This window comes from Zeugodacus cucurbitae, chromosome 5, assembly GCF_028554725.1.
Source record: "Zeugodacus cucurbitae isolate PBARC_wt_2022May chromosome 5, idZeuCucr1.2, whole genome shotgun sequence".
NCBI classification, from domain to species: Eukaryota; Metazoa; Arthropoda; class Insecta; order Diptera; family Tephritidae; genus Zeugodacus; species Zeugodacus cucurbitae.
Window position 1 is genome coordinate 6,208,222 of NC_071670.1, and position 23,658 is coordinate 6,231,879.

At 35.6% G+C, this 23,658-nt stretch overlaps 3 protein-coding genes across 3 annotated transcripts in view; 1 reads left to right on the forward strand and 2 right to left on the reverse strand.

Annotated features, from left to right (window-relative positions):
* LOC105218559 (N-alpha-acetyltransferase 30A) overlaps nt 1-23,658 on the forward strand; it is a 130,543-nt gene that overhangs the window by 99,596 nt on the left and 7,289 nt on the right. The window lies entirely within an intron of this gene.
* LOC105216720 (kelch-like protein 17) lies at nt 503-4,521 on the reverse strand. The gene is made up of 5 exons (XM_054232348.1): nt 4,137-4,521; nt 3,325-3,702; nt 2,916-3,232; nt 802-1,632; nt 503-736 (listed from the first exon to the last, which is right to left on the reverse strand). The coding sequence occupies exons 1-4, from the start codon at nt 4,248-4,250 to the stop codon at nt 1,350-1,352; spliced, it is 1,092 nt and encodes a 363-aa protein (XP_054088323.1). The 5' UTR covers nt 4,251-4,521; the 3' UTR covers nt 503-736; nt 802-1,349.
* LOC105216719 (uncharacterized) lies at nt 15,531-19,541 on the reverse strand. Its single transcript, XM_011191346.3, has 2 exons — nt 19,349-19,541; nt 15,531-16,649 (listed from the first exon to the last, which is right to left on the reverse strand). Exon 2 carries the CDS (start codon nt 16,647-16,649, stop codon nt 15,648-15,650), a length of 1,002 nt encoding a protein of 333 aa, XP_011189648.2. The 5' UTR covers nt 19,349-19,541; the 3' UTR covers nt 15,531-15,647.

Genomic DNA, 23,658 nt, shown 5'->3' on the forward strand with positions numbered 1-23,658 from the left:
AATCATATTCTTGTTATCTTCCTCACAATTTTTCGATATATACTTACTTTCTAATCCTTCCCTGACCTTCCATAAATATTTCAAAACTAAAATTAGCCAGATCGGTTTGGCCCTTCTCGACTTTTTTCGAGACTAACGACACAAATTGTTTGTATGGGGTTTGTATTGTGGATTTAATACTTTTTCAGGCAATTTTTCTAATTTTTCTCTCCGTAAGAACCATCCTGGTACCTCTAAAAACATTCTAAACAAAGAATTTGCGAAATCGGTTCAGCGGTTCTCGAGTTATGCTCTTAGCAACACATTTTGCGATTCATTTTTATATTATAGATATACATATATACCAAACCAAAGAATACGAATTAACGATAAACACATACTTTTACCACTTACTGGTTTAGGATCGCGTTTGAAAGAAATTTTATTTACCGCTTCCTTCAAACCGACAATTAACAGGTTTTGGGTTTTTCTTATAAGCATTTTATAAAAGAAAATCACAACATCATATATATTTATTGTTTATTTATTTCGATGACAGTGATGGCAAAGGCACAACAAAACAAGAACATATGTAACCACTTGGACACGAGCTCTTCTGTATCCAACAATTACCGTCCTCATTATAAACTGCTACGCTTGTCTTATTGTCACGCCTCACCCTGCCACCAATAGTCCATAGTTTATTGTCAAGAGATGCGATAGCGCGACCGAGCCATTCACCTTCCAACGAACAAATCTGCGAAAATTTTACAAAGATTTCTTTTGTTATCAAACCATTGAAAAAAATCAACTTAAATGTACCTTAGACCATGTGTTTCGCTGAGGATCATAACGTTCAACAGCTGGGTTACCCTCGCTATCGCCTGCAACATATATGAAACCATTATGTGCTGCTGCCTGTAATATAAAAAATAGAAATTAATATTTTATCTAACTTTATGAGCGGTAAGAGCACAACTTAATAAGATTGTGTCTTTTTCCATAATATATTTTAATTTTGAGTAAATTTGTAGATATTTTCTATTGAATCGAAGCAGTTTCAGAAAACTTTTGGCGAAGAGTTACTCCGGTGAAATCAAGTGTATTTTGTGATTACAGCGATGGTATGTAATTACTAAATAATTTTGAGAAATTTGTTTGGTGAAAAATTTTGACTGGATATGAATTCGACAATATTTCAGTTACTTAGTCTATAAATAATAAAAGTACAACACATAAGTTGAATCGTTGTGTACATATCTAGTAACAGGAGTACACAAAGCAATTTTTTAAATATTAAGGTAATATGCCCATTCTTTAACCACATCAATACTCTATGTTTCCCTAATGTAAAGATTCTTCACTCGTGACTAAATTATACAACGTGAACCATTTGGTACCGTATCCATGTAAAGTTGAGCTTGTCTTCTCGAATATGACTTCGCAAAAGTTAAGTAAATCTTTTTTTGTCTTTTTAGCTTATGTTTGCAAATTCCTCTAAAGGTGAAACTTTCCTTTTCAGAAAAGAACTTATTATTCAAAAAGTAATATAGTTTATATACGTAAATTTTGCCATTTAAAGTCACTGCACATACCCCGTATCGTGCTGTAATCAAAGGCTTCACAAACTCCCAACCATTGGATGTCGTATACCTGGAAATAAACAATAAACAATTAATACGTATTTTTGAATTAAAGTGATGGTCGTTGTGTTTCGTAACATTAATAAGCGTCCACAGTGAAATTGTCTACCCAGAAACATCAAATCACATCGCTGACAATGTCAGAGGTCAATAAAAATGGAGTTTTTGGAGAAGAGATTTCAGGGCCCCACTTTCATCCACTCGTGGTACACCCTGTATAGGTGATGTTGAAAGATCTGAGGTATTTCTCTAACATACATTGCTCCAAGCAGTCTTTGATGAACTTCTAGCGATATGTGTGGCCTGGCGTTGTCCTGATGGAGTACAATTATATGATTTCTTTGTTGACAGTTTGATCCATAAGATAGATGAACGATAAAATAGTTTATATTTAAAATATTTGTCGCATTGTCCACCCGTTTATCCAATCGGTCTTTTTATAGATGGTTGAAAAATCGGATATAACAAAGTTACAAATTAAGTTAAAACATTCAGAACAGAAGATCACTGTACGGAAGGTCATCTGCAGTTAAATATTAGTAGGTAAATTGGCGAGTTCACAGTCCAAAAGAGTAATATTGTAAAATTCACCAGAGCACACGAAAATCTTCAAAAGAAGTAAATTTTATAATAAAGATAGTAGAAGAGCTTTGCTCATAAAATGGGCAATGAGCGTGGCATTTAGTAGTGACTCTTTGGCCTGTTTTTTCTGTCATCATCAATGAAGATATTGGAATGAAATTTCCTTTTGCAAAATATTAACATGTGCATATTTCATTTCGCTGATGGGATTTAGCTACTGCTCATTCTGCGCTCTACTTTCGCCCCTGAGATTAACGCATGTACAAAATAATGATTTTTAAGGCAAAATGTTAAAACACTTCAATCGCACACAACTTCAAATTGCTCCGCCACTGCAAATATTTTCTGCAAATTCTGAACTACAACCAAATACGCAATGCATTAAAATGGCAGACAATTTCGGACCTATTGCTCACAAAAACAAATAATAATTCACCTACTATTATTTTGCATTCCCATTGATTTAACAACACTTAACGTGTGGTCATCAAAGAGATCACTGAATATATTATTGAAGCAACATTTTTGATTGGAAAAAACAATGCTGCCGTCAGAATCTACGAACTCTATCGCTCAGAACGCGGCTACGATTTCCAATTCATTTAGCCTGTGGGAAAACCATTTGTGTTAGCTAAAGACAGGCCGATTAATTGTCATTTGTATAGACCAAAAATTGAGAGTCGGACTGACACTAGATTCATAAATGTTTACCTTTCAACTGACTGCAGAGTATTACCATCATTTTGGCCACCAATCGCATATATTTTTCCATCGAATTCGACAACACAGTGCGAGTCTCTCGCTTGATTCATTGCTGGCAATTCTCGCCATGTTTTATTTCGTATACTCCAGCTGATAACGGTGTTGAATGAATCATAATTTTCTCCACAACCTCCAATAAATAATATATTATCCTCCTTTAAAATCGTTCTGAAGCTATATTTTGTTCTATACTCTATACTCGCATATTCTTCCCATTTGTCTTCAGCTTTGTTATATTGCATTATGCATAGGCTCCCCAAATTATCCTGATAGATTATATCAAAAATATACATATTAGTACATACATTAAATAGAGATATGTATTAAATTTTGAAAATGGACCATTGTATACGCTTACGTTATAGTAAACCGCCAGCATTGTTGTCTCACTACAATTTCCAGCACCAATACATGCTACACGTGCTTCTGTAAATCGGATATTTATCTTAGCCCGTGCTGCATGATCCCTTATCCACATGGACGACTGGAGGGCCAACAGCTCACAGCCTGGTAATGACTGAATGTGCGACAAGAGGAAGTCCACATCGAATTGCGTAAGCCTTAGGCAAGCGATTAACCGAGGTAGGTGTTCTCGACGCGCTGAGACATTGTGATTACACCAACGTGTTATGGCATTATAAGCATCTTCCTCACAAGTTATCTTCAAATTGTCCAATTCTAGAAGATATTGCAATTTCTCAACATCAAAATTGAGAAACTCTTCGCGTTGGCTGATCTATTTTTGACAAAAACGAAATTTGAATTAAACAATTACCGTGGTTGTGACTCTCTAGATGTATGTATGATAAGAGTCTTCTTCTTCTTAACTGGCGTAGAAACCGCTTACGCGGTTATAGCCGAGTCCACAACAGTGCGCCACGCATCTCTCCTTTTGGCGGTTTGGCGCCAATTGGTAATACCAAGTGAAGACAGGTCCTTCTCCACCTGGTCCTTCCACCGGAGTGGAGGTCTCCCTCTTCCTCGGCTTCCACCAGCGGGTACTGCATCGAAAACTTTCAGAGCACTTTCATCCATTCGAACAACATGACCCAGCCAGCGTAGCCGCTGTCTTTTTATTCGCTGGACTATGTCTATATCGTCGAATAGCAAAGACAGCTCATCGTTCCATCGTCTGCGGTATTCGCCGTTGCCAATGTTTAAGGGAGTCACCTCATTGAAATTCTCTATTTCGTATTGGTGGATTTTCTGCTTCAGAAGTTCATATTTCGTCTCGCGTTCTACCGCATACACACACTGTAAGGTGCATTCATCTATGTGCGCCATAAGGAATTCGACACAAGCGGTTGCGGCATCTTCCAATTGCAACACGATTGCCGCCTTTAGCAGCGCAGCGACATTGTCAACGTTAAGCAGCGTCTGTCCGGTGTAGCAAAATGTTATTAATCGCTCAAAAATATCGCTTTCGATATCATTTATTTCAATGACAGGAGTATTGCCACGATCACCGTTGAAGAGGTTCTTAAAATATGGACTCGCTGCTGCGAGTATCAAACGATGCGCGGGTACACTGTGAAAAACAAAATTATAAATCTAAATCAATATGTTTCTTGTGTGAGATTTCAACTAGTAAAACTTACAAAGACTGGGTTTGGAACTTTAAATGTCACATCAATTAGAGATTGTTCGTCGTAGAAGCAACAAATGTTGTTCATTAATTTATCCATGAAATGGCGTTTCAACACACTCGTATTACTCTGTGAAACAGTTGCTTCCGTAGAACTTGTGGACATTGTTAGTTAGTGGATTTTTGCTGTGACTATAGTTTGAAATGACGATGTGGATGCGTTCGTTCCGTAGCTAAAACAATCGTGTCTACGTATCAGAATTGCACTGTTATCTATCCGCCCAGATACAATCGTCTTGGTATTCCTTCCAATCAGAGTTTATCGATTGAATATTTTCACATCTAAATTTGAGAAAATATTTAAAAATTTTAATATTTCAAATACATTTCCAGGTGCAAACAACTGGATGCACTTCAAAATTTCGTTGTCGAGATAAAATCTTTGTAAAATTTGTGTATATAAATTTATATACAACTAGCAGATCCGGCCACACGTTTTTGTGGCTAAGGTATACATTAAATTAGTAAGTTGTTCAATATAGTGAAAGAGTTCTTACGCATAAAGACGAACATCAACTTAGTTTTTTGAACTTTCTATTTTTTAATCTTATATTGAAGTATGCAACAAATGAGTAATATAAAGTTGGCACAATCTCAAGACGGTATTGATTGGCTTCTTCACAGTCAGTTTTGTTCCATTGCAAAGTCGAAGGTGATGTTATGCAGCATGAACTGATGCTACTTTTCAATGCAAAATTAATTAGCGATAGTCCAGGCAATTTCAATGTTCATAAAAATTCTTTGGAATAGTTGACTACGTCTTCCTATGTCAGCTATCCTAGAACGAAATTCTAAATTATCACATTGACATCGTCGGCATCTTTGTTTTTTGCCACTAATATTGATCGTTCACTCAGTCAATTATGGTAATTATATTGTTGTTTTATGTCCTCTTTCGAGTTTTTGAAGTGATATAAATCGATTTGAGGGCATGCACTTGGAATGTCCGGACCCTTAATAGGGAAGGTGCCTCTGACCAGCTGGTTGATGTCCTCATACAACTAAAGGCTGACATCACCGCCATCCAAGAAGTACGATAGACGGGACAAGGAAGGAAGAAGGTGGGTCCATGTGACATCTACTACAACGGCCATATAAAGGAGACCAAATTTGGTGTTGGGGTTGTGGTGGGAGAGAGACTCCGTCGTCGAGTCCTGGCATTCACCCCGGTGGATGAACGTCCTGCCACAATCGACATCAAAGCGAGGTTCTTCAACATATCGCTGATTTGCGTCCACGCCCCAACGGAAGAGAAGGACGATGTGTGCTGCCCCCGCCACGATGACAAAATCGTGCTTGGTGATTTTAACGCCAGGGTGGGTAAAGAAGGTGTCTTTCGCACAACAGTCGGAAAATTCAGCCTCCATGACGAAACATCGCCAAACGGCCGGGAGGGGGAAGCGAGACGCATATGCAGACGTAAAAAGAAAGAGGAAGAAATGATTGAGTATGAAAAGCTTGAAAAGCTGGCCGACATGGGTAACGCTCAAAAATTTTATGAAAAGATGAGGCGATTTACAGAAGGTTTCAAGACCGGAGCATTATCATGTATGGACCGAGGAGGTAATCTGGTAACGGATGGCCAGAGCATACTGGGATTATGGAGGGAACACTTCTCCGACCTGCTCAATGGCAGTGAAAGTACAACACTAGGAGATGGCGAACCCGATTCCCTAAACGATGACGATGGAATAGATATTCCATTACCCGACCATGAAGAAATTCGAATAGCAATTACCCGGTTGAAGAACAACAAAGCGGCGGGGACCGATGGATTAGCGGTCGAGCTATTCAAATACGGCGGCGAAGAACTGATAAGGTGCATGCAGCTTCTTTGTAGAATATGGTCGGCGGGAAGCATGCCTGACGATTGGAATCTCAGTTTGCTCTGCGTAATCCATAAAAAGGGAGACCCCACAATCATTGCATACAAGGTCCTGTCGAGCGTATTATGTGAAAGACTAAAGCCCATCATCAACGAACTGATTGGATCTTATCAGTGTGGCTTTTTGAGCAACACCAAAAGCTTCATCAGGATGGGGAAGGATTTCTCCGAGCCGTTCTATACCAAACGAGGTTTCAGACAGGGTGACTCACTATCGTGCGACTTCTTCAATCTATTGCTGGAAAAAATAATACGAGCTGCAGAGCTAAATAGAGAAGGTACAATTCTATAAGTGTGTACAGCTGCTGGCGTACGTCGATGATATTGTTATCATCGGAAGCAACAACGAGGACAAGACGAAATATCTCCTGTCATCAAACAAACAGTCAGCGCGCAAACAGACAGCCCTAACTTTCAAGTTGTAGATAATTTCGTTTCGTTTCGTCTGGGAACCAACATTAACACCAACAATGTCAGCCTCGAAATCCAACGAAGAATCACTCTTGCCAACAGGTGCTACTTTGGACTGAGTAGGCAATTGAACAGCAAAGTCCTCTCTCGGCGAACCAAAATAAAATTCTACAAGTCACACATTATTCCTGTCCTGATGTATGGCGCTGAAGCGTGGTCGGAGGACAACATTCGATGAGACGACTCTTGGTGTTTTCGAGAGAAAGGTTTTGCGCAAGGTTTATGGTCCTCTAAACATTGGCAACGGCGAATATATATATATATATATATATATATAAATCGGTTGGAAATGTTAATAATCCATCGAGGTGTCAACAACGGTAAGGTCTAGCAACTGCTTCTATAATCGCAGTTTGATCTCTTCGTTAATTGGTGATTCTTTACGTGCCGCCACAAATTAGATGGATTTAGGCATTAGTCCATCACAGTTGAACGAGGAATAACTGGAAGAGTCTGGCGTAAATCACATGTCAACAGAATAATCGTTCCACCAAAAAGGTTTTGCGTTTTTTGTTTGCGTTGTTGCGTAAATCTTTTAAATTCCTGTAGTGCCTCAAGCGACCTTTTGTAGGCCATAGTGCGTTCGTCTTCGCTATAGCGAATTACAAACTGGTGTTTCGTTGATTTGCGTACAGTTTGCGATACAATTTTTGCCAATATCAATACACAATTAGAAACTTTTTCCCAGTACCGTAAAGATAAGCAAGAAACCAAATCTTTCCAGATCCACTATTCACAGTTTGTATTTAACTATCGTATGCAATCCTATGTTGTCCATTCAATTGTGGAAGAGTCGTCCGAACTGTTTCGGTCAATATTTCAGTATCATATTGTTATTACCTTTGTAACTCATGGTCGTTTCTTGTTTATATTTACATAAAATAAATAATATATTATGTTTTGAAAAAATGCTTACACGCGCCACGGTTGAAAAGAGCTATTCAAAGTTGAGAATTTTGTTTGGTATCATATAATTTCATTTCCCTTTATACATATGTACATACATACTTACATACAAAAAAAAATAGCAGATTTTGACGCTACGAATTAAAACACTTTCTACAAATTTTTTTGGGCTATCGACACAACCTTATACAATTGAACAACGATAAAAATATTTTAACAAAACAACAATGTCAACTTTATTATTTCTGGTTTCGTGTTTTTTTGTAATTTTGTTGTCGAATCAAATAAAACCCCTTACTATTATCTTCTTCACAATTTTTCCATATTTACTTATTTTCTAAGTCCTTCCCCAAATCTTTCAAAACTAAAGTTAGCCAAATCGGTTTGGCCCTTCTCGACTTTTTACGAGACTAATGAACATCAATTCATGAAACTTTAGCTAAAATGAAAAGGCTTACAATAAAATTGCTAAGCAACTTTAATCACTTTAGTACCCTCTAACTAGGTCCATAAAAATGTTTACTGTTAAGTAGCTCCTATTGCAAAACTAAACCAAATAGAATATTCAACACACAATATGAACAGTGTTTTGTGTTCACTAGAAAGATACTTTTTTTGAATTTCTATCTGCCGATTATCCACAACCAGCCTCTATCACCGCCAGAATTCGATGCCTGCGGTCAACAAGATTTTTACACATTTCTCTGGTGTCAACAAGCCGGGCAGAATTCATTTTCGATTTAGAATAATTGAGGGGTTAGGGGTAGTCAGGATTTTCAAAAAATCAATTTTTTTATTTGCATTTTCGCTAAGTGTAATATCTTAAAAATATTCTCTGAAAATTTTCAGTTGATCCGATAATAACTTTTCGAGTTATTCGACAAATAACAAAGATCGCTTGGGCGCTCCAAAACGCAACTTAAAATGCGTTAATCTCAAGACTGTGTTTTTTGAACTGGTGACAACTGTAACTCGATAACCGCTCGTTATATTTGAATGAAATTCATACAGTTTTTAGAATACATAATAAACTCAAGCCTGATCGAAGGATTTTTTTTTTTTTAAATTTCGATTTTTTAAGTCCAATTAAGTGTTGATTTTTTCCCGAAAAAATAGAAAAAAATTTCTTGAGGCCGCCATTTTGTTAATTTTTGAAAAAAAGCTTCGATTATCTATTTATAAGACTAATTTTTTTTATCTGATTGATTTTGGATGAGAATCCAAGGACTTATGATTGTCACCGCAAGGACCTTTTTTTGGGTCAACACAGACTGCTATAACTCTGGAAATTATAAATTTTATTTTTTCAAATTTTCGTGACTTCAAGTCAAAACATTGTGTAATAATGCCTTAGTATTACTTTTGTATAAAAAAATTAACATGATTTAATAGCAAAAAAAAAAATTACTGAAAATTCTGATTTTTTCGTGTCTCCTTACAGACAATCAGTCCAGACCATACTTATTTTGATTTACCGTTTGACTTTATACCCTTTATATAGCACGGTAATAATAATTAATTTTTATACTCTCGCAACAAAAGTTGCTAAGAGAGTATTATAGTTTTGTCCACATAACGGTTGTTTGTAAGTCCTAAAACTAAACGAGTTAGATATAGGGTTATATATACCAAAGAGATCAGGGTGACGAGTAAAGTTCAAATCCGGATGTCTGTCTGTCCGTCTGTCCGCCCGTGCAAGCTGTAACTTGAGTAAAAATGGAGATATCTTAATGAAACCACGCCCACAAAATGGCTATAACCAAAAACACATAAAGAGCTATAACTAAGCTATAACTAAGCCATAAATAAAGTTATGAAAATAAAATTTGGAACATAAGATCGCATTAGGGAGGGGTACATTTGAATGTAATTTGTTTGAAAAAGTGTGCGTGGCACCGCCTTCAAATAGGTTTTTTGTATATATCTTGCAAACCAATAAAGCTATATAAACCAAACATTCTGCAGACGTTTCTTTTAGCCGTTTCCTTATACACTCCAAAAATGAAAGAAATCGGATAATAACCATGACCACCTCCCATACAAAGGTTAGGTTGAAAATTACTAAAAGTGGGTTAACTCACTAACGAGAAACGTCAGAAACACCAAATTTTACATAAGAAATGGCAGAAGGAAGCTGCACTGAAATTTTTTTACAAAATGGAAAATGGGCGTGGCGTCGCCCACTTATGGGTTAAAAACCATATCTCAAGAACTACTAGACAGATTTCAATGAAATTCGGTATATAATATTTTCCTGACAACCTGATGACACTGGTGGAATATGGGCGAAATCGATTCACAACTACGCCTACTTGCCATATAACTCAATTTTGAATCCTTCTGATTCGTTCACTTTATAATGTATACATAAGGAACCGATAAAGATAGCGAAATAAAACTTTACACAAATACTGTATTTGAGCTGTGACATCACTTGTGGAAAATTGTCAAAATCGAACCATGACTTTTCAAGGCCCCTGATATCAAACATAAAGAACTCAGTGCCTAAGGGTAATTTTTCACCGAAAATATAGGTAAATCTCTAAATAAGTTGCGAGAGTATAAAATGTTCGGTTGCACCCGAACTTAGCCTTTCCTTACTTGTATTCCTTTTTAGAATTTTTTATTTTTTAAATTTATAAAAATATCGTTTTCTATACCTTTTCGATGCATCGATAAATAAAAAATTGCATCGATAATAAAAATTTTAAATATCGCCTACAAATATCGTTGAGTTTAAACAATAATATTGATATATCGATGTATCGATATTTTTTCAACAAACCTACTGTCAAAGTCAGTGATCGGCACGAGAAAAAATGTGACTGTATAGGTGAGCACGAGAATGGAGATAGTGTGCACCTTTCTTTATTTTAACTCTCGCAATTTATTTATTTGACTTTATTTATATTATATAATACACAATTTGACCCACATATTCATCATATATATTGTATAAAGTCCATTGAAAGTTGGAAACCCTAATATTAGGTTAGAAGCACCGAGGTCCTCGTGTTCGATATATGGGGCCTTTAAAACCTATGTTCCGATTTCGGCGATTTTTAGAATGGGGCTGCCACACTATAAACATAGTATTTGTGCAAAGTTCTGCACCGATATCTTCATTAGTGATTACTTTATATATTGTAAAGTTAACGATTCAGATCGTCTTCAAAGTTCTGATATATAGGAAGTAGGCGTAGTTGTGAAGCGATTTGGCCTATTTTCACAACATATCATTGGGATGTAAGGAAACTATTACAAAACCAAGTTTCATTGAAATCGGTTCGAGAAGTTCCTGAGATATGGTTTTTGACCCATAAGTGGGCGACGCCACGCCCATTTTTGATTTTGTAAAAAAATCTGGGTGCAGCTTCCATCTGCCATTTCTTATGTGAAATTTAGTGTTTCTGACGTTTTTCGTTAGTGAGTTAATCCACTTTTAGTAATTTTCAACCTAACTTTTATGTGGGAGGTGGGCGTGGTTATGATCCGATTGCAAAAATTTTATTTCCATAGCTTTATTTATGGCCCTTTATGTGTTTTCGGTTTTCACCATTTTGTGGGCGTGGCAGTGGTCCGATTTTGCTCATTTTCGAAAGCAACCTTCCTATGGTGCCAAGAAATAAGTGTGCCAAGTTTCATCAAGATATCTTAATTTTTACTCAAGTTACAGCTTGCACAGACGGACGGACGGACAGACAGACATTCGGATTTGAACTCCACTCTTCACCCTGATCACTTTGGTATATATAACCCTATATCTAACTCGTTTAGTTTTGGGTGTTACAAACAACCGTTATGTGAACAAAACTATAATACTCCCTTTAGCAACATTTGTTGCGAGAGTATAACAAAGAAACCCAACTTTACTGTCTTTAAATAATTAAAAATTATTAAAGCCGGCGGCGCAACGGTACAATTAAAATTAGTAGTTTTGCACAGTTTCACACAAAAAATTTAAAAACTACTAAACCGCAAAAAGCCATGACTCATGATCGTTACCACTTCACCACCTCGGTTCAACTACAATACGAACCACCTCAGAATATATGTATGTATGTTTTCCAAACTTGTAGCACAGCACTGTAAAAAGCTGTTCAATCCATCTATGACCATTCACAATAGCATTTTTTGTTTTGAACTTATGCCAATATTATTTACATTAGAGTAAAATTGACAGATTAATCAGTTGTTAAGCTGCCTAAAAATATGTATAAATTGATTAAAACCAATAACTTTTTTATTTTTCACTTCGTATATAAGCATGTCTTCGAACTAATAACGGAGTGTAGTCAAAAAGAGTGCAATTGTGAATTCGGGGTTTTCCCTCATATGATGAGTCGTACTATACGCTTTAAAGAGAATATTTTTGCACTTTATTCGCTAAGTAAATATGATCAATATAGATCACTTTTCTCGAGTACAACAATATCGCATAAAAACACAATCGAAGAAAGTTATTAATATATACTATATACGGCTGATATATATATATATATATATACGTGATCCCGCAACAACTCACCAAGTGAATGAAATTTGAATTTATTTGCTCCGCTGCTCGCGCTATACTGATCAACATATTGCGAGATCATAGCTACTAACCAAAGCAAATATGAAGTTGTCAAATTCAGTGATCGGCACGAGAGGAATGGTGACTGTGTAGGTGCGCACGAGAACATAGATACATACAATGTACATACATTTTGATATTTTTGCTATTCTTCCATGAAATATGAATTTGTGTGCACCTTACTTTATTTTAACAGTAAAAGAATTGAAAATTATTAAAGCCGGCGGCGAAATGGTACAATACACCTCAGAATAAATGTATGTATGTTTTCCAAAATTGTTTGTTTAAGTTATCACAATTTTTATTTATGTTATCGCTAGCACAGCGCAGTAAACAGCTGTTCAATCCCTCAGTGATCATTCACAATAGCATTTGTTTTGTTGTGAATTTATTCCAATATTATTTACAATAGAGTAAAATTGACAGATTAATCAGCTGTTACGTTGCCTAAAAATATGTATACATTGATTACAACAAATAACTTTTTATTGTCGTTCATTTGAAAACTGTTTTTAATGCGTTTATTGTGGTTTGTTAAGACTTCATAATCTTTGCAATTAAAACAAAGAAAAGATATGTATTTTTCCGTTTTCTTAGTAACCTCTATTTCCAAAATGGTGTTGAAAAGCGAGAGTAAAATTATTTTTCTGATATGTCCAAATAAAGAATGTTTTTCGCGCGCTTCGCTCAACTTTTGGTCAACATAATCGGTATACTGAGCATACTATTCGCAACACCATCACCCATCTTGAGATGCAGCATTCATTACTGGCTAATATTCGACCGAATAGACACGCCCAACACAGCGCAGTAAAGAATATATAGCAACCTTAGCTGAGAGGCTTCCAACTATGCGATATTGTACTTGGCATGAAGTCCATGGATTATACGCAAGTTACTGGCCTTGATATTAAGAGAAAGCTGCAGGATATATTTGTAGAGTTCGGCATTAACAGTTTAGAGAGCATAATATTCGTAACAGACAGAGGAAGTAATGTAAAAAAGGGCATTGGAATATAATAAGAGGCTTAATTGTTCAAGTCACCTTTTCTCCAATGAAGAATTTAGAATCGAGTGTGCAGTCATAGAGATCATATTCCAGCAAGAAACTTGTTAAATATTTCAAAAAATCGGGTATGCAACAAATGCTGCAAACATCATTAAAAACGCATTGCCCAACTCGATGGAATTCTCATTTTTTTATGCTAAAATCTATTACAGATAATTGGTTGAAAATCAATGAAATCTTGTCCAATAGTGCAGAAATGAATTAAATATATCAATTGTACAGAATTTAGTCACACTTTGCAACAGTTTTGAAATAATTTTCAAAAAACTGCAGTGTTGTTCCAAACCTTCATTATGCTATGTAATTCCTGCAATTAACCGCATAAAAGAAATATGCAAATTCGATGAAAATGATATTCATGCAATTTCTGTGTTCAAATTAAAGATTTTGGAAGGTTTAGAGGGAACTTGGATTCCAAATTGGAACGCCTGGCACAAAGTGGCTTATTATTTATATCCACCGGCGTTGTGTCTCCAAGCAAGCCAATTAAACGAAATGGAAATGTTTTGCATTGCTGAAATAGCAAGTGTCAATGGACTATCGGAATCATGTACGCAAGAATCGTATACATCACAAAATTTACTTCCACTGGAAGATAATTCGTCTCCAATACATCAATTAACAGCTAATTCGAATAGCGAAGATAGTTTCTTTTTCCCTAACCTACTTTTACGTGCGAGTAGCAATTCAACAGAAGCTGAAAATGTTTCAGACGAAATACGTCGCTATTCTGCAGAAAATGTAGAATTTTCTGAAAATTTTGATGTTATGCAGTGGTGGCTAAATAATAATAAACGTTATCCGAGGTTGTCCAAACTAGCGGAAAAAGTTTTAGCCATTCCTGCTAGCAGTGCAGCGTCAGAGAGAGTGTTTTCACTTGCCGGCAACATTATTACTGAAAAGCGGAACAGAATAGCTCCAAAGACAGTGGACAGCATTCTTTTTCTAAATTCAATTTACAACAAACAATTATAAAATATTATCATAAACATAAACTTATTTTTTTTTATGTAACTTTGAATTAGAATTATTCGTTATTTAATTACAAGTGCATACATACATATATTTTAATATAAATAATGTGAATTCTATTAATTTAAGCTTTTCTTAAAGAAGGATGATCTCATTTTGTTATTTATTCAAATATAAACCATTGAAAAAATTATTATCTAGTTTCATTTTTGGTTTAAATTTTTACTAATATACACATATGAACAAAAGTATTGTTGAACTAACAACAAAAAAAAAAAACAACAACATCAAAACATCGTGCTGTGTATGAGAAGCGAAAGAAGTAACAAGAAAACACGAAAAGACTCACGCCACTAAAGGCATTCAATGATACTATTGGTGTTTCTTGGTGCTGTGAGTTATTTCGGTTTAACGTGATTGAATTATTGACTGGTGAGAGAATTGAGCACTTCACCTGTTCGTATCAAGAGAAACTGACTCATTATTCATACTCCCGCTTTGTGTGCTGTGCTTAAATGTGTTTTAGTGCATATTAGAGGATGATGTTTTTTTTTACTTCTATCCACTAATTCTCTTTTTTGTGTTACTCAACTAATGACTTCAAAAAGCGAATAATTGCAGTTCTCTGGTGTACACGAAGACCGTGGGGAGTTGATTTAGCGCCGTTCACAAAGAATCGGACTGAAGCATTTTGCATGAAAGTGCAAGAACTGAAGCCGCTCGATAGGCAAGTTCCAATACAGAAAAGTTCCAATATGAACCGATGTTTTCGAGCCAAATTCTATTCAGCTATGAGGCCCATTTCTGACTGAATGGGTTTTGCAAACAAGGAAATTTGGCGCATTTGAAACGAAGAGCAACCTGAACAGATGCAAGAGCTACCATTTCAACCGCAAAAAAAAAAATCAGCGGTTTGGTCCGATTTGTGGGCCGGCGGATCATCAGTCCATATTTCTTTAAAAATGATGCCTGTAAAAAGGTAACCGTCAATAGCGACTGTTATCGACTAGTCGATGCATGAAATGAAAACTCCTTGAAACTAGGGAACCGCGAAATGGATCACTCTTATATTTACTTTATTACTAACCACATAAAGTAATGTATTTCGTATTAATATTACAAATTAAATAACAATAATGTCCCGCACAGCAACAAACTCACGGTCTACCGCGCATATAGAGTGGTCGCAACGTCTCATTGGGACCCGGTATATATTCGTTCATATTGAGTGTCATTGTGCCGGGAAAATTCTTACCCTTCACCTCACGATTTATGCGATAACTGTTGCGATATGGCTGCAAGCTATTCGCATATGTATGTACACCGTATGGTGGCGGTGCCGCATTCGTTAGATCTAGCATATTTGCTAACGGTGCAGTATGCTGTTGACTATTAATTGGCTCCGGCGTTAGTAGCGGTGGTGCACGTGCGCCATAATCCATTGGTGCAGCATTGATGGCGGCCGCCAATGGTGGATGTAGAGCATGTGCTGCAGCATTGACGGCATTTTGTGCTACAGCCGATGGTGCATTGCCATTTAAATACGACGGACTAATGGGCAGAATAAGCGGACGTGTCGGTATCAATTGCAGATAATGTACACCAGTTTCCGGCAATGCATGTGGCAGATATTGCATTAGAACGGGTGTGGCTTGTGGTAGATTGTTATTGGTGTTGGCATTCGGTGTGGCAGCAATTGTGGTTAAAGGTGCAGCATGCGGCATATTATTGCCGTTATTATAGGTTTGTAAGGGTGTAAAATTATTCTCGATATCTGGCAATTTGAAAGATGCCTTAAAATGATTGGTATTCAGTTGACTGTTCGTGCTGCCGCTGCTGCTGCTGTCTGTGTTCGCGTTAGTATTGCCGCCCGGCGCTGCATTGTTGGCGAACTGCGTCGCAAAGTGTCCATAATTGGTCGCATAGGCATTGAGCGAATTCAATTGGGCATCTTGTGGACTCGGCTTGATCAGCAATGTTGCGGCCGACGATGTGGTGGCAATATTTTTTCCAGTTTTTCCACTTATCTCGGCTATTGAGACGGGATGGGCATTCGTTGTTTGTGTTGTGGTGTAGCAAATTAAGAGCATGCATATGAGCGTTTTCGTTGTTTGTGTATTCCATGTGAAGCTGTTTACATTGAGCACGCCACGCTGCATCTAATTGAGGGAGAGAAAAGTTACTTAGTACAATAAATTTGTAAAATGTATGAGATCTTTAAATGCATTGATTTTGGCACAGCATGCACAACTCCTGAGAAGATCATTAACAACAACTACCTGTTACAGAGTAAGTTCTAAACGATATCTGGTTCCGGAGAATGAGAAAATATTCTTTCATCTGGTTACAGAGAGCGATAGATTATTTCCTTATATCATTACAGAGATCGAAAGATTATTCTTTCATCGGGTTACAAAGAACGAGAGAATATTTCTTTATCTTCTTTCGGAGAACGAGAAAATATTCTTTCATCTGTTCTTATATAATGTGAGATTATTTGCTCATCTCATTACATATATCGAGAGATTATGCCTTCATCTGGTTACAAAGAACGAGAAAATATTCCTTCACATAGTTACAAAGAGGAGAGAATATTTCCTCATCTCATTACAGAGAAAGAGAGAAAACTGTTTATGTCGCTGCCGACCCGAATTTTTACATAGGTATTGGTTGTATCACACCAGGGGTTGGCGAACCCGATTCACCAATCGATGACAATGGAATAGATGTTCCATTACCCGACCATGAAGAAATTCGAATAGCAATTACCCGCCTGAAGAACAACAAAGCGGCAGGGGCCGATAGATTACCGGCTGAGCTATTCAAATACGGCGGCGAAGAACTGATAAGGTGCATGCATCAGCTTCTTTGCAAAATATGGTCGGAAGAAAGCATGCTTGACGATTAGAATCTCAGTGTGCTCTGCCCAATCCATAAAATGGGAGATCCCACAAACTGTGTCAATTACCGTGGGATAACCCTCCTAAATATCGCCTATAAGGTTCTATCGAGCGTACTGTGTGAAAGACTTAAGCCCACCGTCAACAAACTGATTGGACCTTATCAGTGTGGCTTTAGACCTGGAAAGTCCACCATGGACCAGATATTCACCATGCGCCAAATCTTGGAGAAGACCCGTGAAAAGAGGATCGACACATACCACCTTTTTGTCGTTTTCAAAGCTGCTTTCGACAGCACGAAAAGGAGCTGCCTTTATGCCGCGATGTCTGAATTTGGTATCCCCGCAAAACTAATACGGCTGTGTAAGATGACGTTGAGCAACACCAAAAGCTCCTTCATGATTGGGAAGGACCTCTCCGAGCCGTTCGACTCACTATCGTGCGACTTCTTTAACTTGTTGTTGGAAAAAATAATACGAGCTGCAGGGCTAAATAGAGAAGGTACAATCTTTTACAAGAGTGTACAGCTGCTGGCGTACGCCGATGATATTGATATCATCGGAAGCAACAACCGCGCCGTTTGTTCTACTTTTTCCCGCATTGATAAGGAGGGGAAGCGAATGGGTCTGGAAGTGAATGAGGACAAGACGAAATATCTACTGTCATCAAACAAACAGTCGGCGCATTCGCGTCTTGGCTCCCACATCATTGTTGACAGTCATAACTTCGAGGTCGTAGATAATTTCGTATACCTGGGAACCGGTATCAACAACACCAACAATGTCAGCCTCGAAATCCAGCGCAGAATCACGCTTGCCAACAGGTGTTACTTTGGACTGAGTAGGCAATTGAACAGTATAGTCCTCTCTCGACGAACCAAAATCAAGCTCTGCAAGTCGCTTATCATTCCCGTCCTGCTTTATGGTGCAGAAGCTTGGACGATATCAACATCAGATGAGACGACACTAGGAGTTTTCGAGAGGAAAATTTTGCGCAAGATTTACGGACCTCAGAACATTGGCAACGGCGAATACCGCAGATGATGGAACGATGAGCTGTACGAGTTATATGACGACATTGACATAGTTCAGCGAATAAAAAGACAGCGGCTACTGTCTGACACTCCAGCTCTGAAAGTGTTCGATGCAGTACCCACCGGAGGAAGCCGAGGAAGGGGAAGGCCTCCACTCCGTTGGAGGGACCAGGTGGAGAGCGACCTGGTTACACTTGGAATCTCCAACTGGCGCCGAACTGCGAAGGAAAGAGAGGAGTGGCGCGCTCTCATCGATTCGGCTATAACCGGCTAAACGGTTGAACGCCAATCACATACATACATTGGTTGTATCAACATTTTTGCAATTTTTTTTGGTGGCTATCGATCGCATCTATAATATACTTCCAATGGTTCGACGATTAATTGGTATGTGCAGATGTCACCCTAATAGCCTTTTCACGCAGGAGCTAATTGATCAATTAACCGGCTTCCGCTCGATTAAAACGCAGATTAAGATCGATTTACCATACAAAATAAAAATCTACATTAATTTTTAATTGAATTTTAATCGACTTGAAAATGAAATGCAACTCTACGTCTGTGAGTTGTTGTTCACGCTACACGCTACACGCTAACAAAAACCAAAATTTATAACAGCTGATCGATTATCGAGTAGCCGGCAGTGCGAAGGGCACAAAAACTGGTTTCTCAATTAAAATTTTAATTGTTCAATTAATTTGGCTGTGTGAAAAGGCTATAAGCAGCGTCGCTCGCAATACGATTTTTATAAATTTTCTTACTTTTTCTAAACTTTCTTCTTATCAACGACACAAAAGCGCACTGTTGTTGCGTTTTTTATTTGATGTTCATTAATATATACTTTCGTTTTCGATTAGTTCAAAATTTGTTTTGGGATTATTACACAATTAAAGCTTTAGCTAAAGTGTTGCTTGTCTTGGCTTACGTTTCGTGTTTTTTTTTTGTCAGTCAGCAATTTTTCTCTCGAATTTCGTGCAACCGTTATGCGTCTTAATATCACGGCACTTTCACTGACGCTGACTTTAGCTTAATAACAACTCCTGACGGCCTTCATAGATTATTTAACAGCGCAAGTCTTTAGCCGTGTGGCTTTTATAAGCCAACTATAAATGCAGTCACAATATCGCTGATAATTTCAACTTTCTTGTTTTTTGTGCGCAACAACAAATTGCCATATATTTTCACGAATTTTCCAGTTTTCTGCATTTCCCGTACGGGCAGAAACCGACTGGAACCGTTAGAGCGCGCGCAGCTAAAGTCCGTAAAAATGCATAAAAAATTTATTTTTTTGTGTGTGCATGAAACCAGTTTATTTCATGGCCAATGTCAGTTGTGCGCGGGCCGAAATATTTCAGGAAGCCTCTTAATTAGTAGTGTGTATAAAAAACATTAAAGAAATAAAATGTGTGATATATAAATAATAATAATTAAATAAAAATTAAAAAGAATATTAAATAAAAAATAAAATTTAAAATAAAAAAAACTAAAAAAAATTATAAAAAACTTAAAAGAAATTTAAAAATAGATTTAAAAAATAGAAAAATTAATAAAATAATTGTAAAAAAATAATAAATAAAAATTAAAAATAAATAATGAAAAAAAAATATTGAACAACAAAATGAAAGAAATAAAGAATAGAAAAATTAAAAAAATACAGAAACAAATTAAGAATTACACAAAAAAAAAATAATTCTCAAAAAAAAAATTTAAATAAAATAAATTGTATTATCATAAAAATTTATTTTTTTATCACATAAAATTATAAAAAAATATTTAGAATTGAATTGCAAATATTTTAATTGTAAAAAATAATATCGTGTTTATGTATGTATATGTAGAAAAATAAATACATAAAAAAATTAAAAAAAAAAAAATAAAAAACTAAACTGAGTTATATAAAAAGCTAAATAGAAATATTATGTTATACAAAAAACAAAACATAATAACAATATAAATGTATAGACAAATACAAAAAACCATAATAAAAGCAAAAAAATTTTCAAAAAAATTATTAAAATTGAAATAATTTTATTATTTATTTATTTTTTTTTTTAAATATTTTTTTTTAATTTATTTTATTATTATTTGTTTTTTGTTATTTATTAATTTATATATTTTTTTATAATTTGCTTTAAAAAAAATCTTTCAAAAATAAATTAACGAAAAATTAAAAAAATATATAAAAAATAAATTTAGAAAAAACATTTTTTTTTTTAATTATAAATGGCTACAGCAAAAAAAAAAAACAAAAATTATAATAATGATACAATTTTTATTTTGTTTATAATAAAATGTTTTAATGATGAAAATTTAAATAAAAAATAATTACATAAAAAATTTTAAATTTAATAAGAAATTGCATAATTATTATTATTTCAAATTGAATTAAATTCAACAAAAAAATTTCATTCGTGATGATCGAAAAATATTTTAACGTTTTTCCGGACGACTTAGATCATTTTCATACATTTTAAAAATATAAATTAATAATATAATTTTATTACAACGAAAGCTAATGTTCGTTGCTATATACATATGCATATATATATCAACAATCTGCTTCCCGATCGACGATGGCTTAATTTTCGTAGATAACATGAGTTCAACGTACGTCATGCAATGCTACGCCAATCGGCAGCGGCGTCTAATGGTTTGACGAGAGGCATATACAGCTAACTTGCTTAGCCGAACCCACTTTGCAATGCATTGTGGCATTTTACTAATGATAAGCGTGCTGCTTGTCGTATTATTAGTGTATTTAATAACAACTTTGGTTTGATGTCGTCCAACTGGTACAATGACGATGACTTTTGCTTTTGTAAACGTTAAAACGACTGCAGTATATGTAGTTTTGCACGCAAATGTACAACCATTATTTGTGTGCAATTATGAAATCGCCTAAAAGTAGGTGTACAAATAAAGCTTCATGCACACAGCTGTACAGTAAGCTTTTAATGTAAGCCGTTACAATGGCGAAACTGTATTTTTGAAAAGGTAAATAATTCCTAACTGCAAGTATTATTTTTTGTTTGCTTATAAATTAAGCGTGCTCAATTAGTGTTTGCAGTACTTAAGGGGTTACATGGGTTTCGTGGGTTCCAAAAGTCGTTTTTCTATTATTAGGCATATTAATTTCTACAACATCTCAAGAATATTATCCTAAATTTTGATGTCGATCCGAATAATAGTTTCGGAGATACAGTCTTTGGAAGATGTGCGCTTCAAGTCAGGTATTATTGTGACTCAAAACTTTAAACGCGTTTTTCTCGGAACCGTGTTTTCAAAGTCGGTTGTCAAATTTTCTCGAAAACTACTCAACCGATCTTGATGAAATTTTGCACAGGTGTTCAAGATACAATTTACTCGTGCTTGAACGAAGGATTTTATTTTTTTCAATTACAACTATTAAAAAAAAATGTCAAGCAAATTTGACTGAAATATTTATTTTTTGGAAAAATGTCAAGAACGAGTTTATGGTCTTACCTAAAACACTTATTTTTAGTTTTTCATTTCGGATGGTCCTGTCCGGAGTTATGCTGACAACGCGGAGGCACGTTTTTTCCGAGAGTCCACCGGAAATGACGTCACAATTGAGAAGTCTTATTTTTTTTTTAATTTCAGAAATTATTCTTTAAATATGTATCCATAAGAAAGAAAAAAGATTGAATTATATAAATAATTTTTTAACAAAGAAAAAAAATTTGAAAATAGGCAATTTTTTTATGCGACGAAACCCATGTAACCCCTTAATAGCGCTGAATTCGTTGTAAAGCATAAAAGCAATAATGAATATCAGTTTTCGCGCTGAATGTGCTGAATTTGTTCTAGCGCTTCATAATTCGACTTTAAATATACCATTTTACTTCTAAATCTGCTGCAAAGTTTTCAAAATACAGTTGCTGAATGTATGTAATTTAGAGCTCCATAACTATCGGTTTTGCAAAAACATTCTTGCTAAATAGAAGCGCTGAATAAGTTACAAATGCTTTGCATGTAAATATTATGGGCCTTGAACATACTTTGAGGCACTCAGCACTCGCGCTGAATGTGCTGAATTTGTTCTAAAACCTTCTTATAGCTTTCAAATATAATTTCTTACATTTAAAACTGCTGTAAAGTTTAAAAGCTTTCAAAATACAGTCGATGAATGTGCTGAATTTGCTCTAGTGCTTCATAACTTTATAGAGCTCCGTATTTATAGGCTTTGCAAACGCATTATTGCTAAATATATACGCTGAATAAGTTACAAATGCGTTGAATGTAAAGATATATGAAATGAACATACTTTGAACACTCAGCACTTGCGCTGAATGTGCTGAATTTGCTTTAAAACCTACTACATAGCTTTCAAATTTACTTTCCTACATTTAAAACTGCTGAGAAGTGCAAAAGCTTTCAAAATGGAGTTGCTGAATGTGCTGAATTTGTTTTAAAAACTACTATTTAACTTTTAAATATACTTTCTTACATTTAAAACTGCCACAAAGTTCACAAGATATCAAAGTATGTACGCTGAATGTGCTGAATTTGTTCTAGCGATTCATAACTATATAGAGCTCCATAACTATCGGTTTTGTAAAAGCTAAATACATATATACGCTGAATAAATTACAAATGCCTTGCATGTAATTATTATGGGCCTTGAACATATTTTGGGGCACTCAGCACTCGCGCTGAATGTGCTGAATTTGTTCTTAAACCTTATTATAGCTTTCAAATATAATTTCTTACATTTAAAACTGCTGTAAAGTTTAAAAGCTTTCAAAATACAGTCGATGAATGTGCTGAATTTGTTCTAGCGATTCATAACTATATAGAGCTCCATAACTATCGGTTTTGTAAAAATATTCTTGCTAAATATAAGCGCTGAATAAGTTACCAATGCTTTGCATGTAAATATTATGGGCCTTGAACATACTTTGGGGCATTCAGCACACGAGCTGAATGTGCTGAATTTGTTCTAAAACCTTCTTATAGCTTTCAAATTTCTTTCTTACATTTAAAACTGCTGTAAAGTTTAAAAGCTTTCAAAATACAGTCGCTGAATGTGTTCTAAAGCTTTTAAATACATTTTCTTACATTTAAAACTGCTGCAAAGCTTACAAGCTTTTGTAATACCGCTGCTGTATGTGCTGAATACGCCTGTAGCCATTAACGTACATCGTTACGCGCTCTCAGTCATGCAACAACGCTCAACTAACTACAACAAAACGAGCTTTATAAACAACTCAGCTA

Bases quoted from the DNA above. Each gene is read 5' to 3' on its own strand.
- LOC105216720 (XM_054232348.1), bottom strand. From the start codon at position 4,250: ATGGCGCACATAGATGAATGCACCTTACAGTGTGTGTATGCGGTAGAA. The intron at 3,703-4,136 runs GTGACTCCCTTA...TGTCAAAAATAG, and splicing joins AAATAGAGAATTTCAATGAG to ATCAGCCAACGCGAAGAGTT. The intron at 1,633-2,915 runs GTAAACATTTAT...GTTTATTTCCAG, and splicing joins ACTCTGCAGTCAGTTGAAAG to GTATACGACATCCAATGGTT.
- LOC105216719 (XM_011191346.3), bottom strand. From the start codon at position 16,649: ATGCAGCGTGGCGTGCTCAATGTAAACAGCTTCACATGGAATACACAA.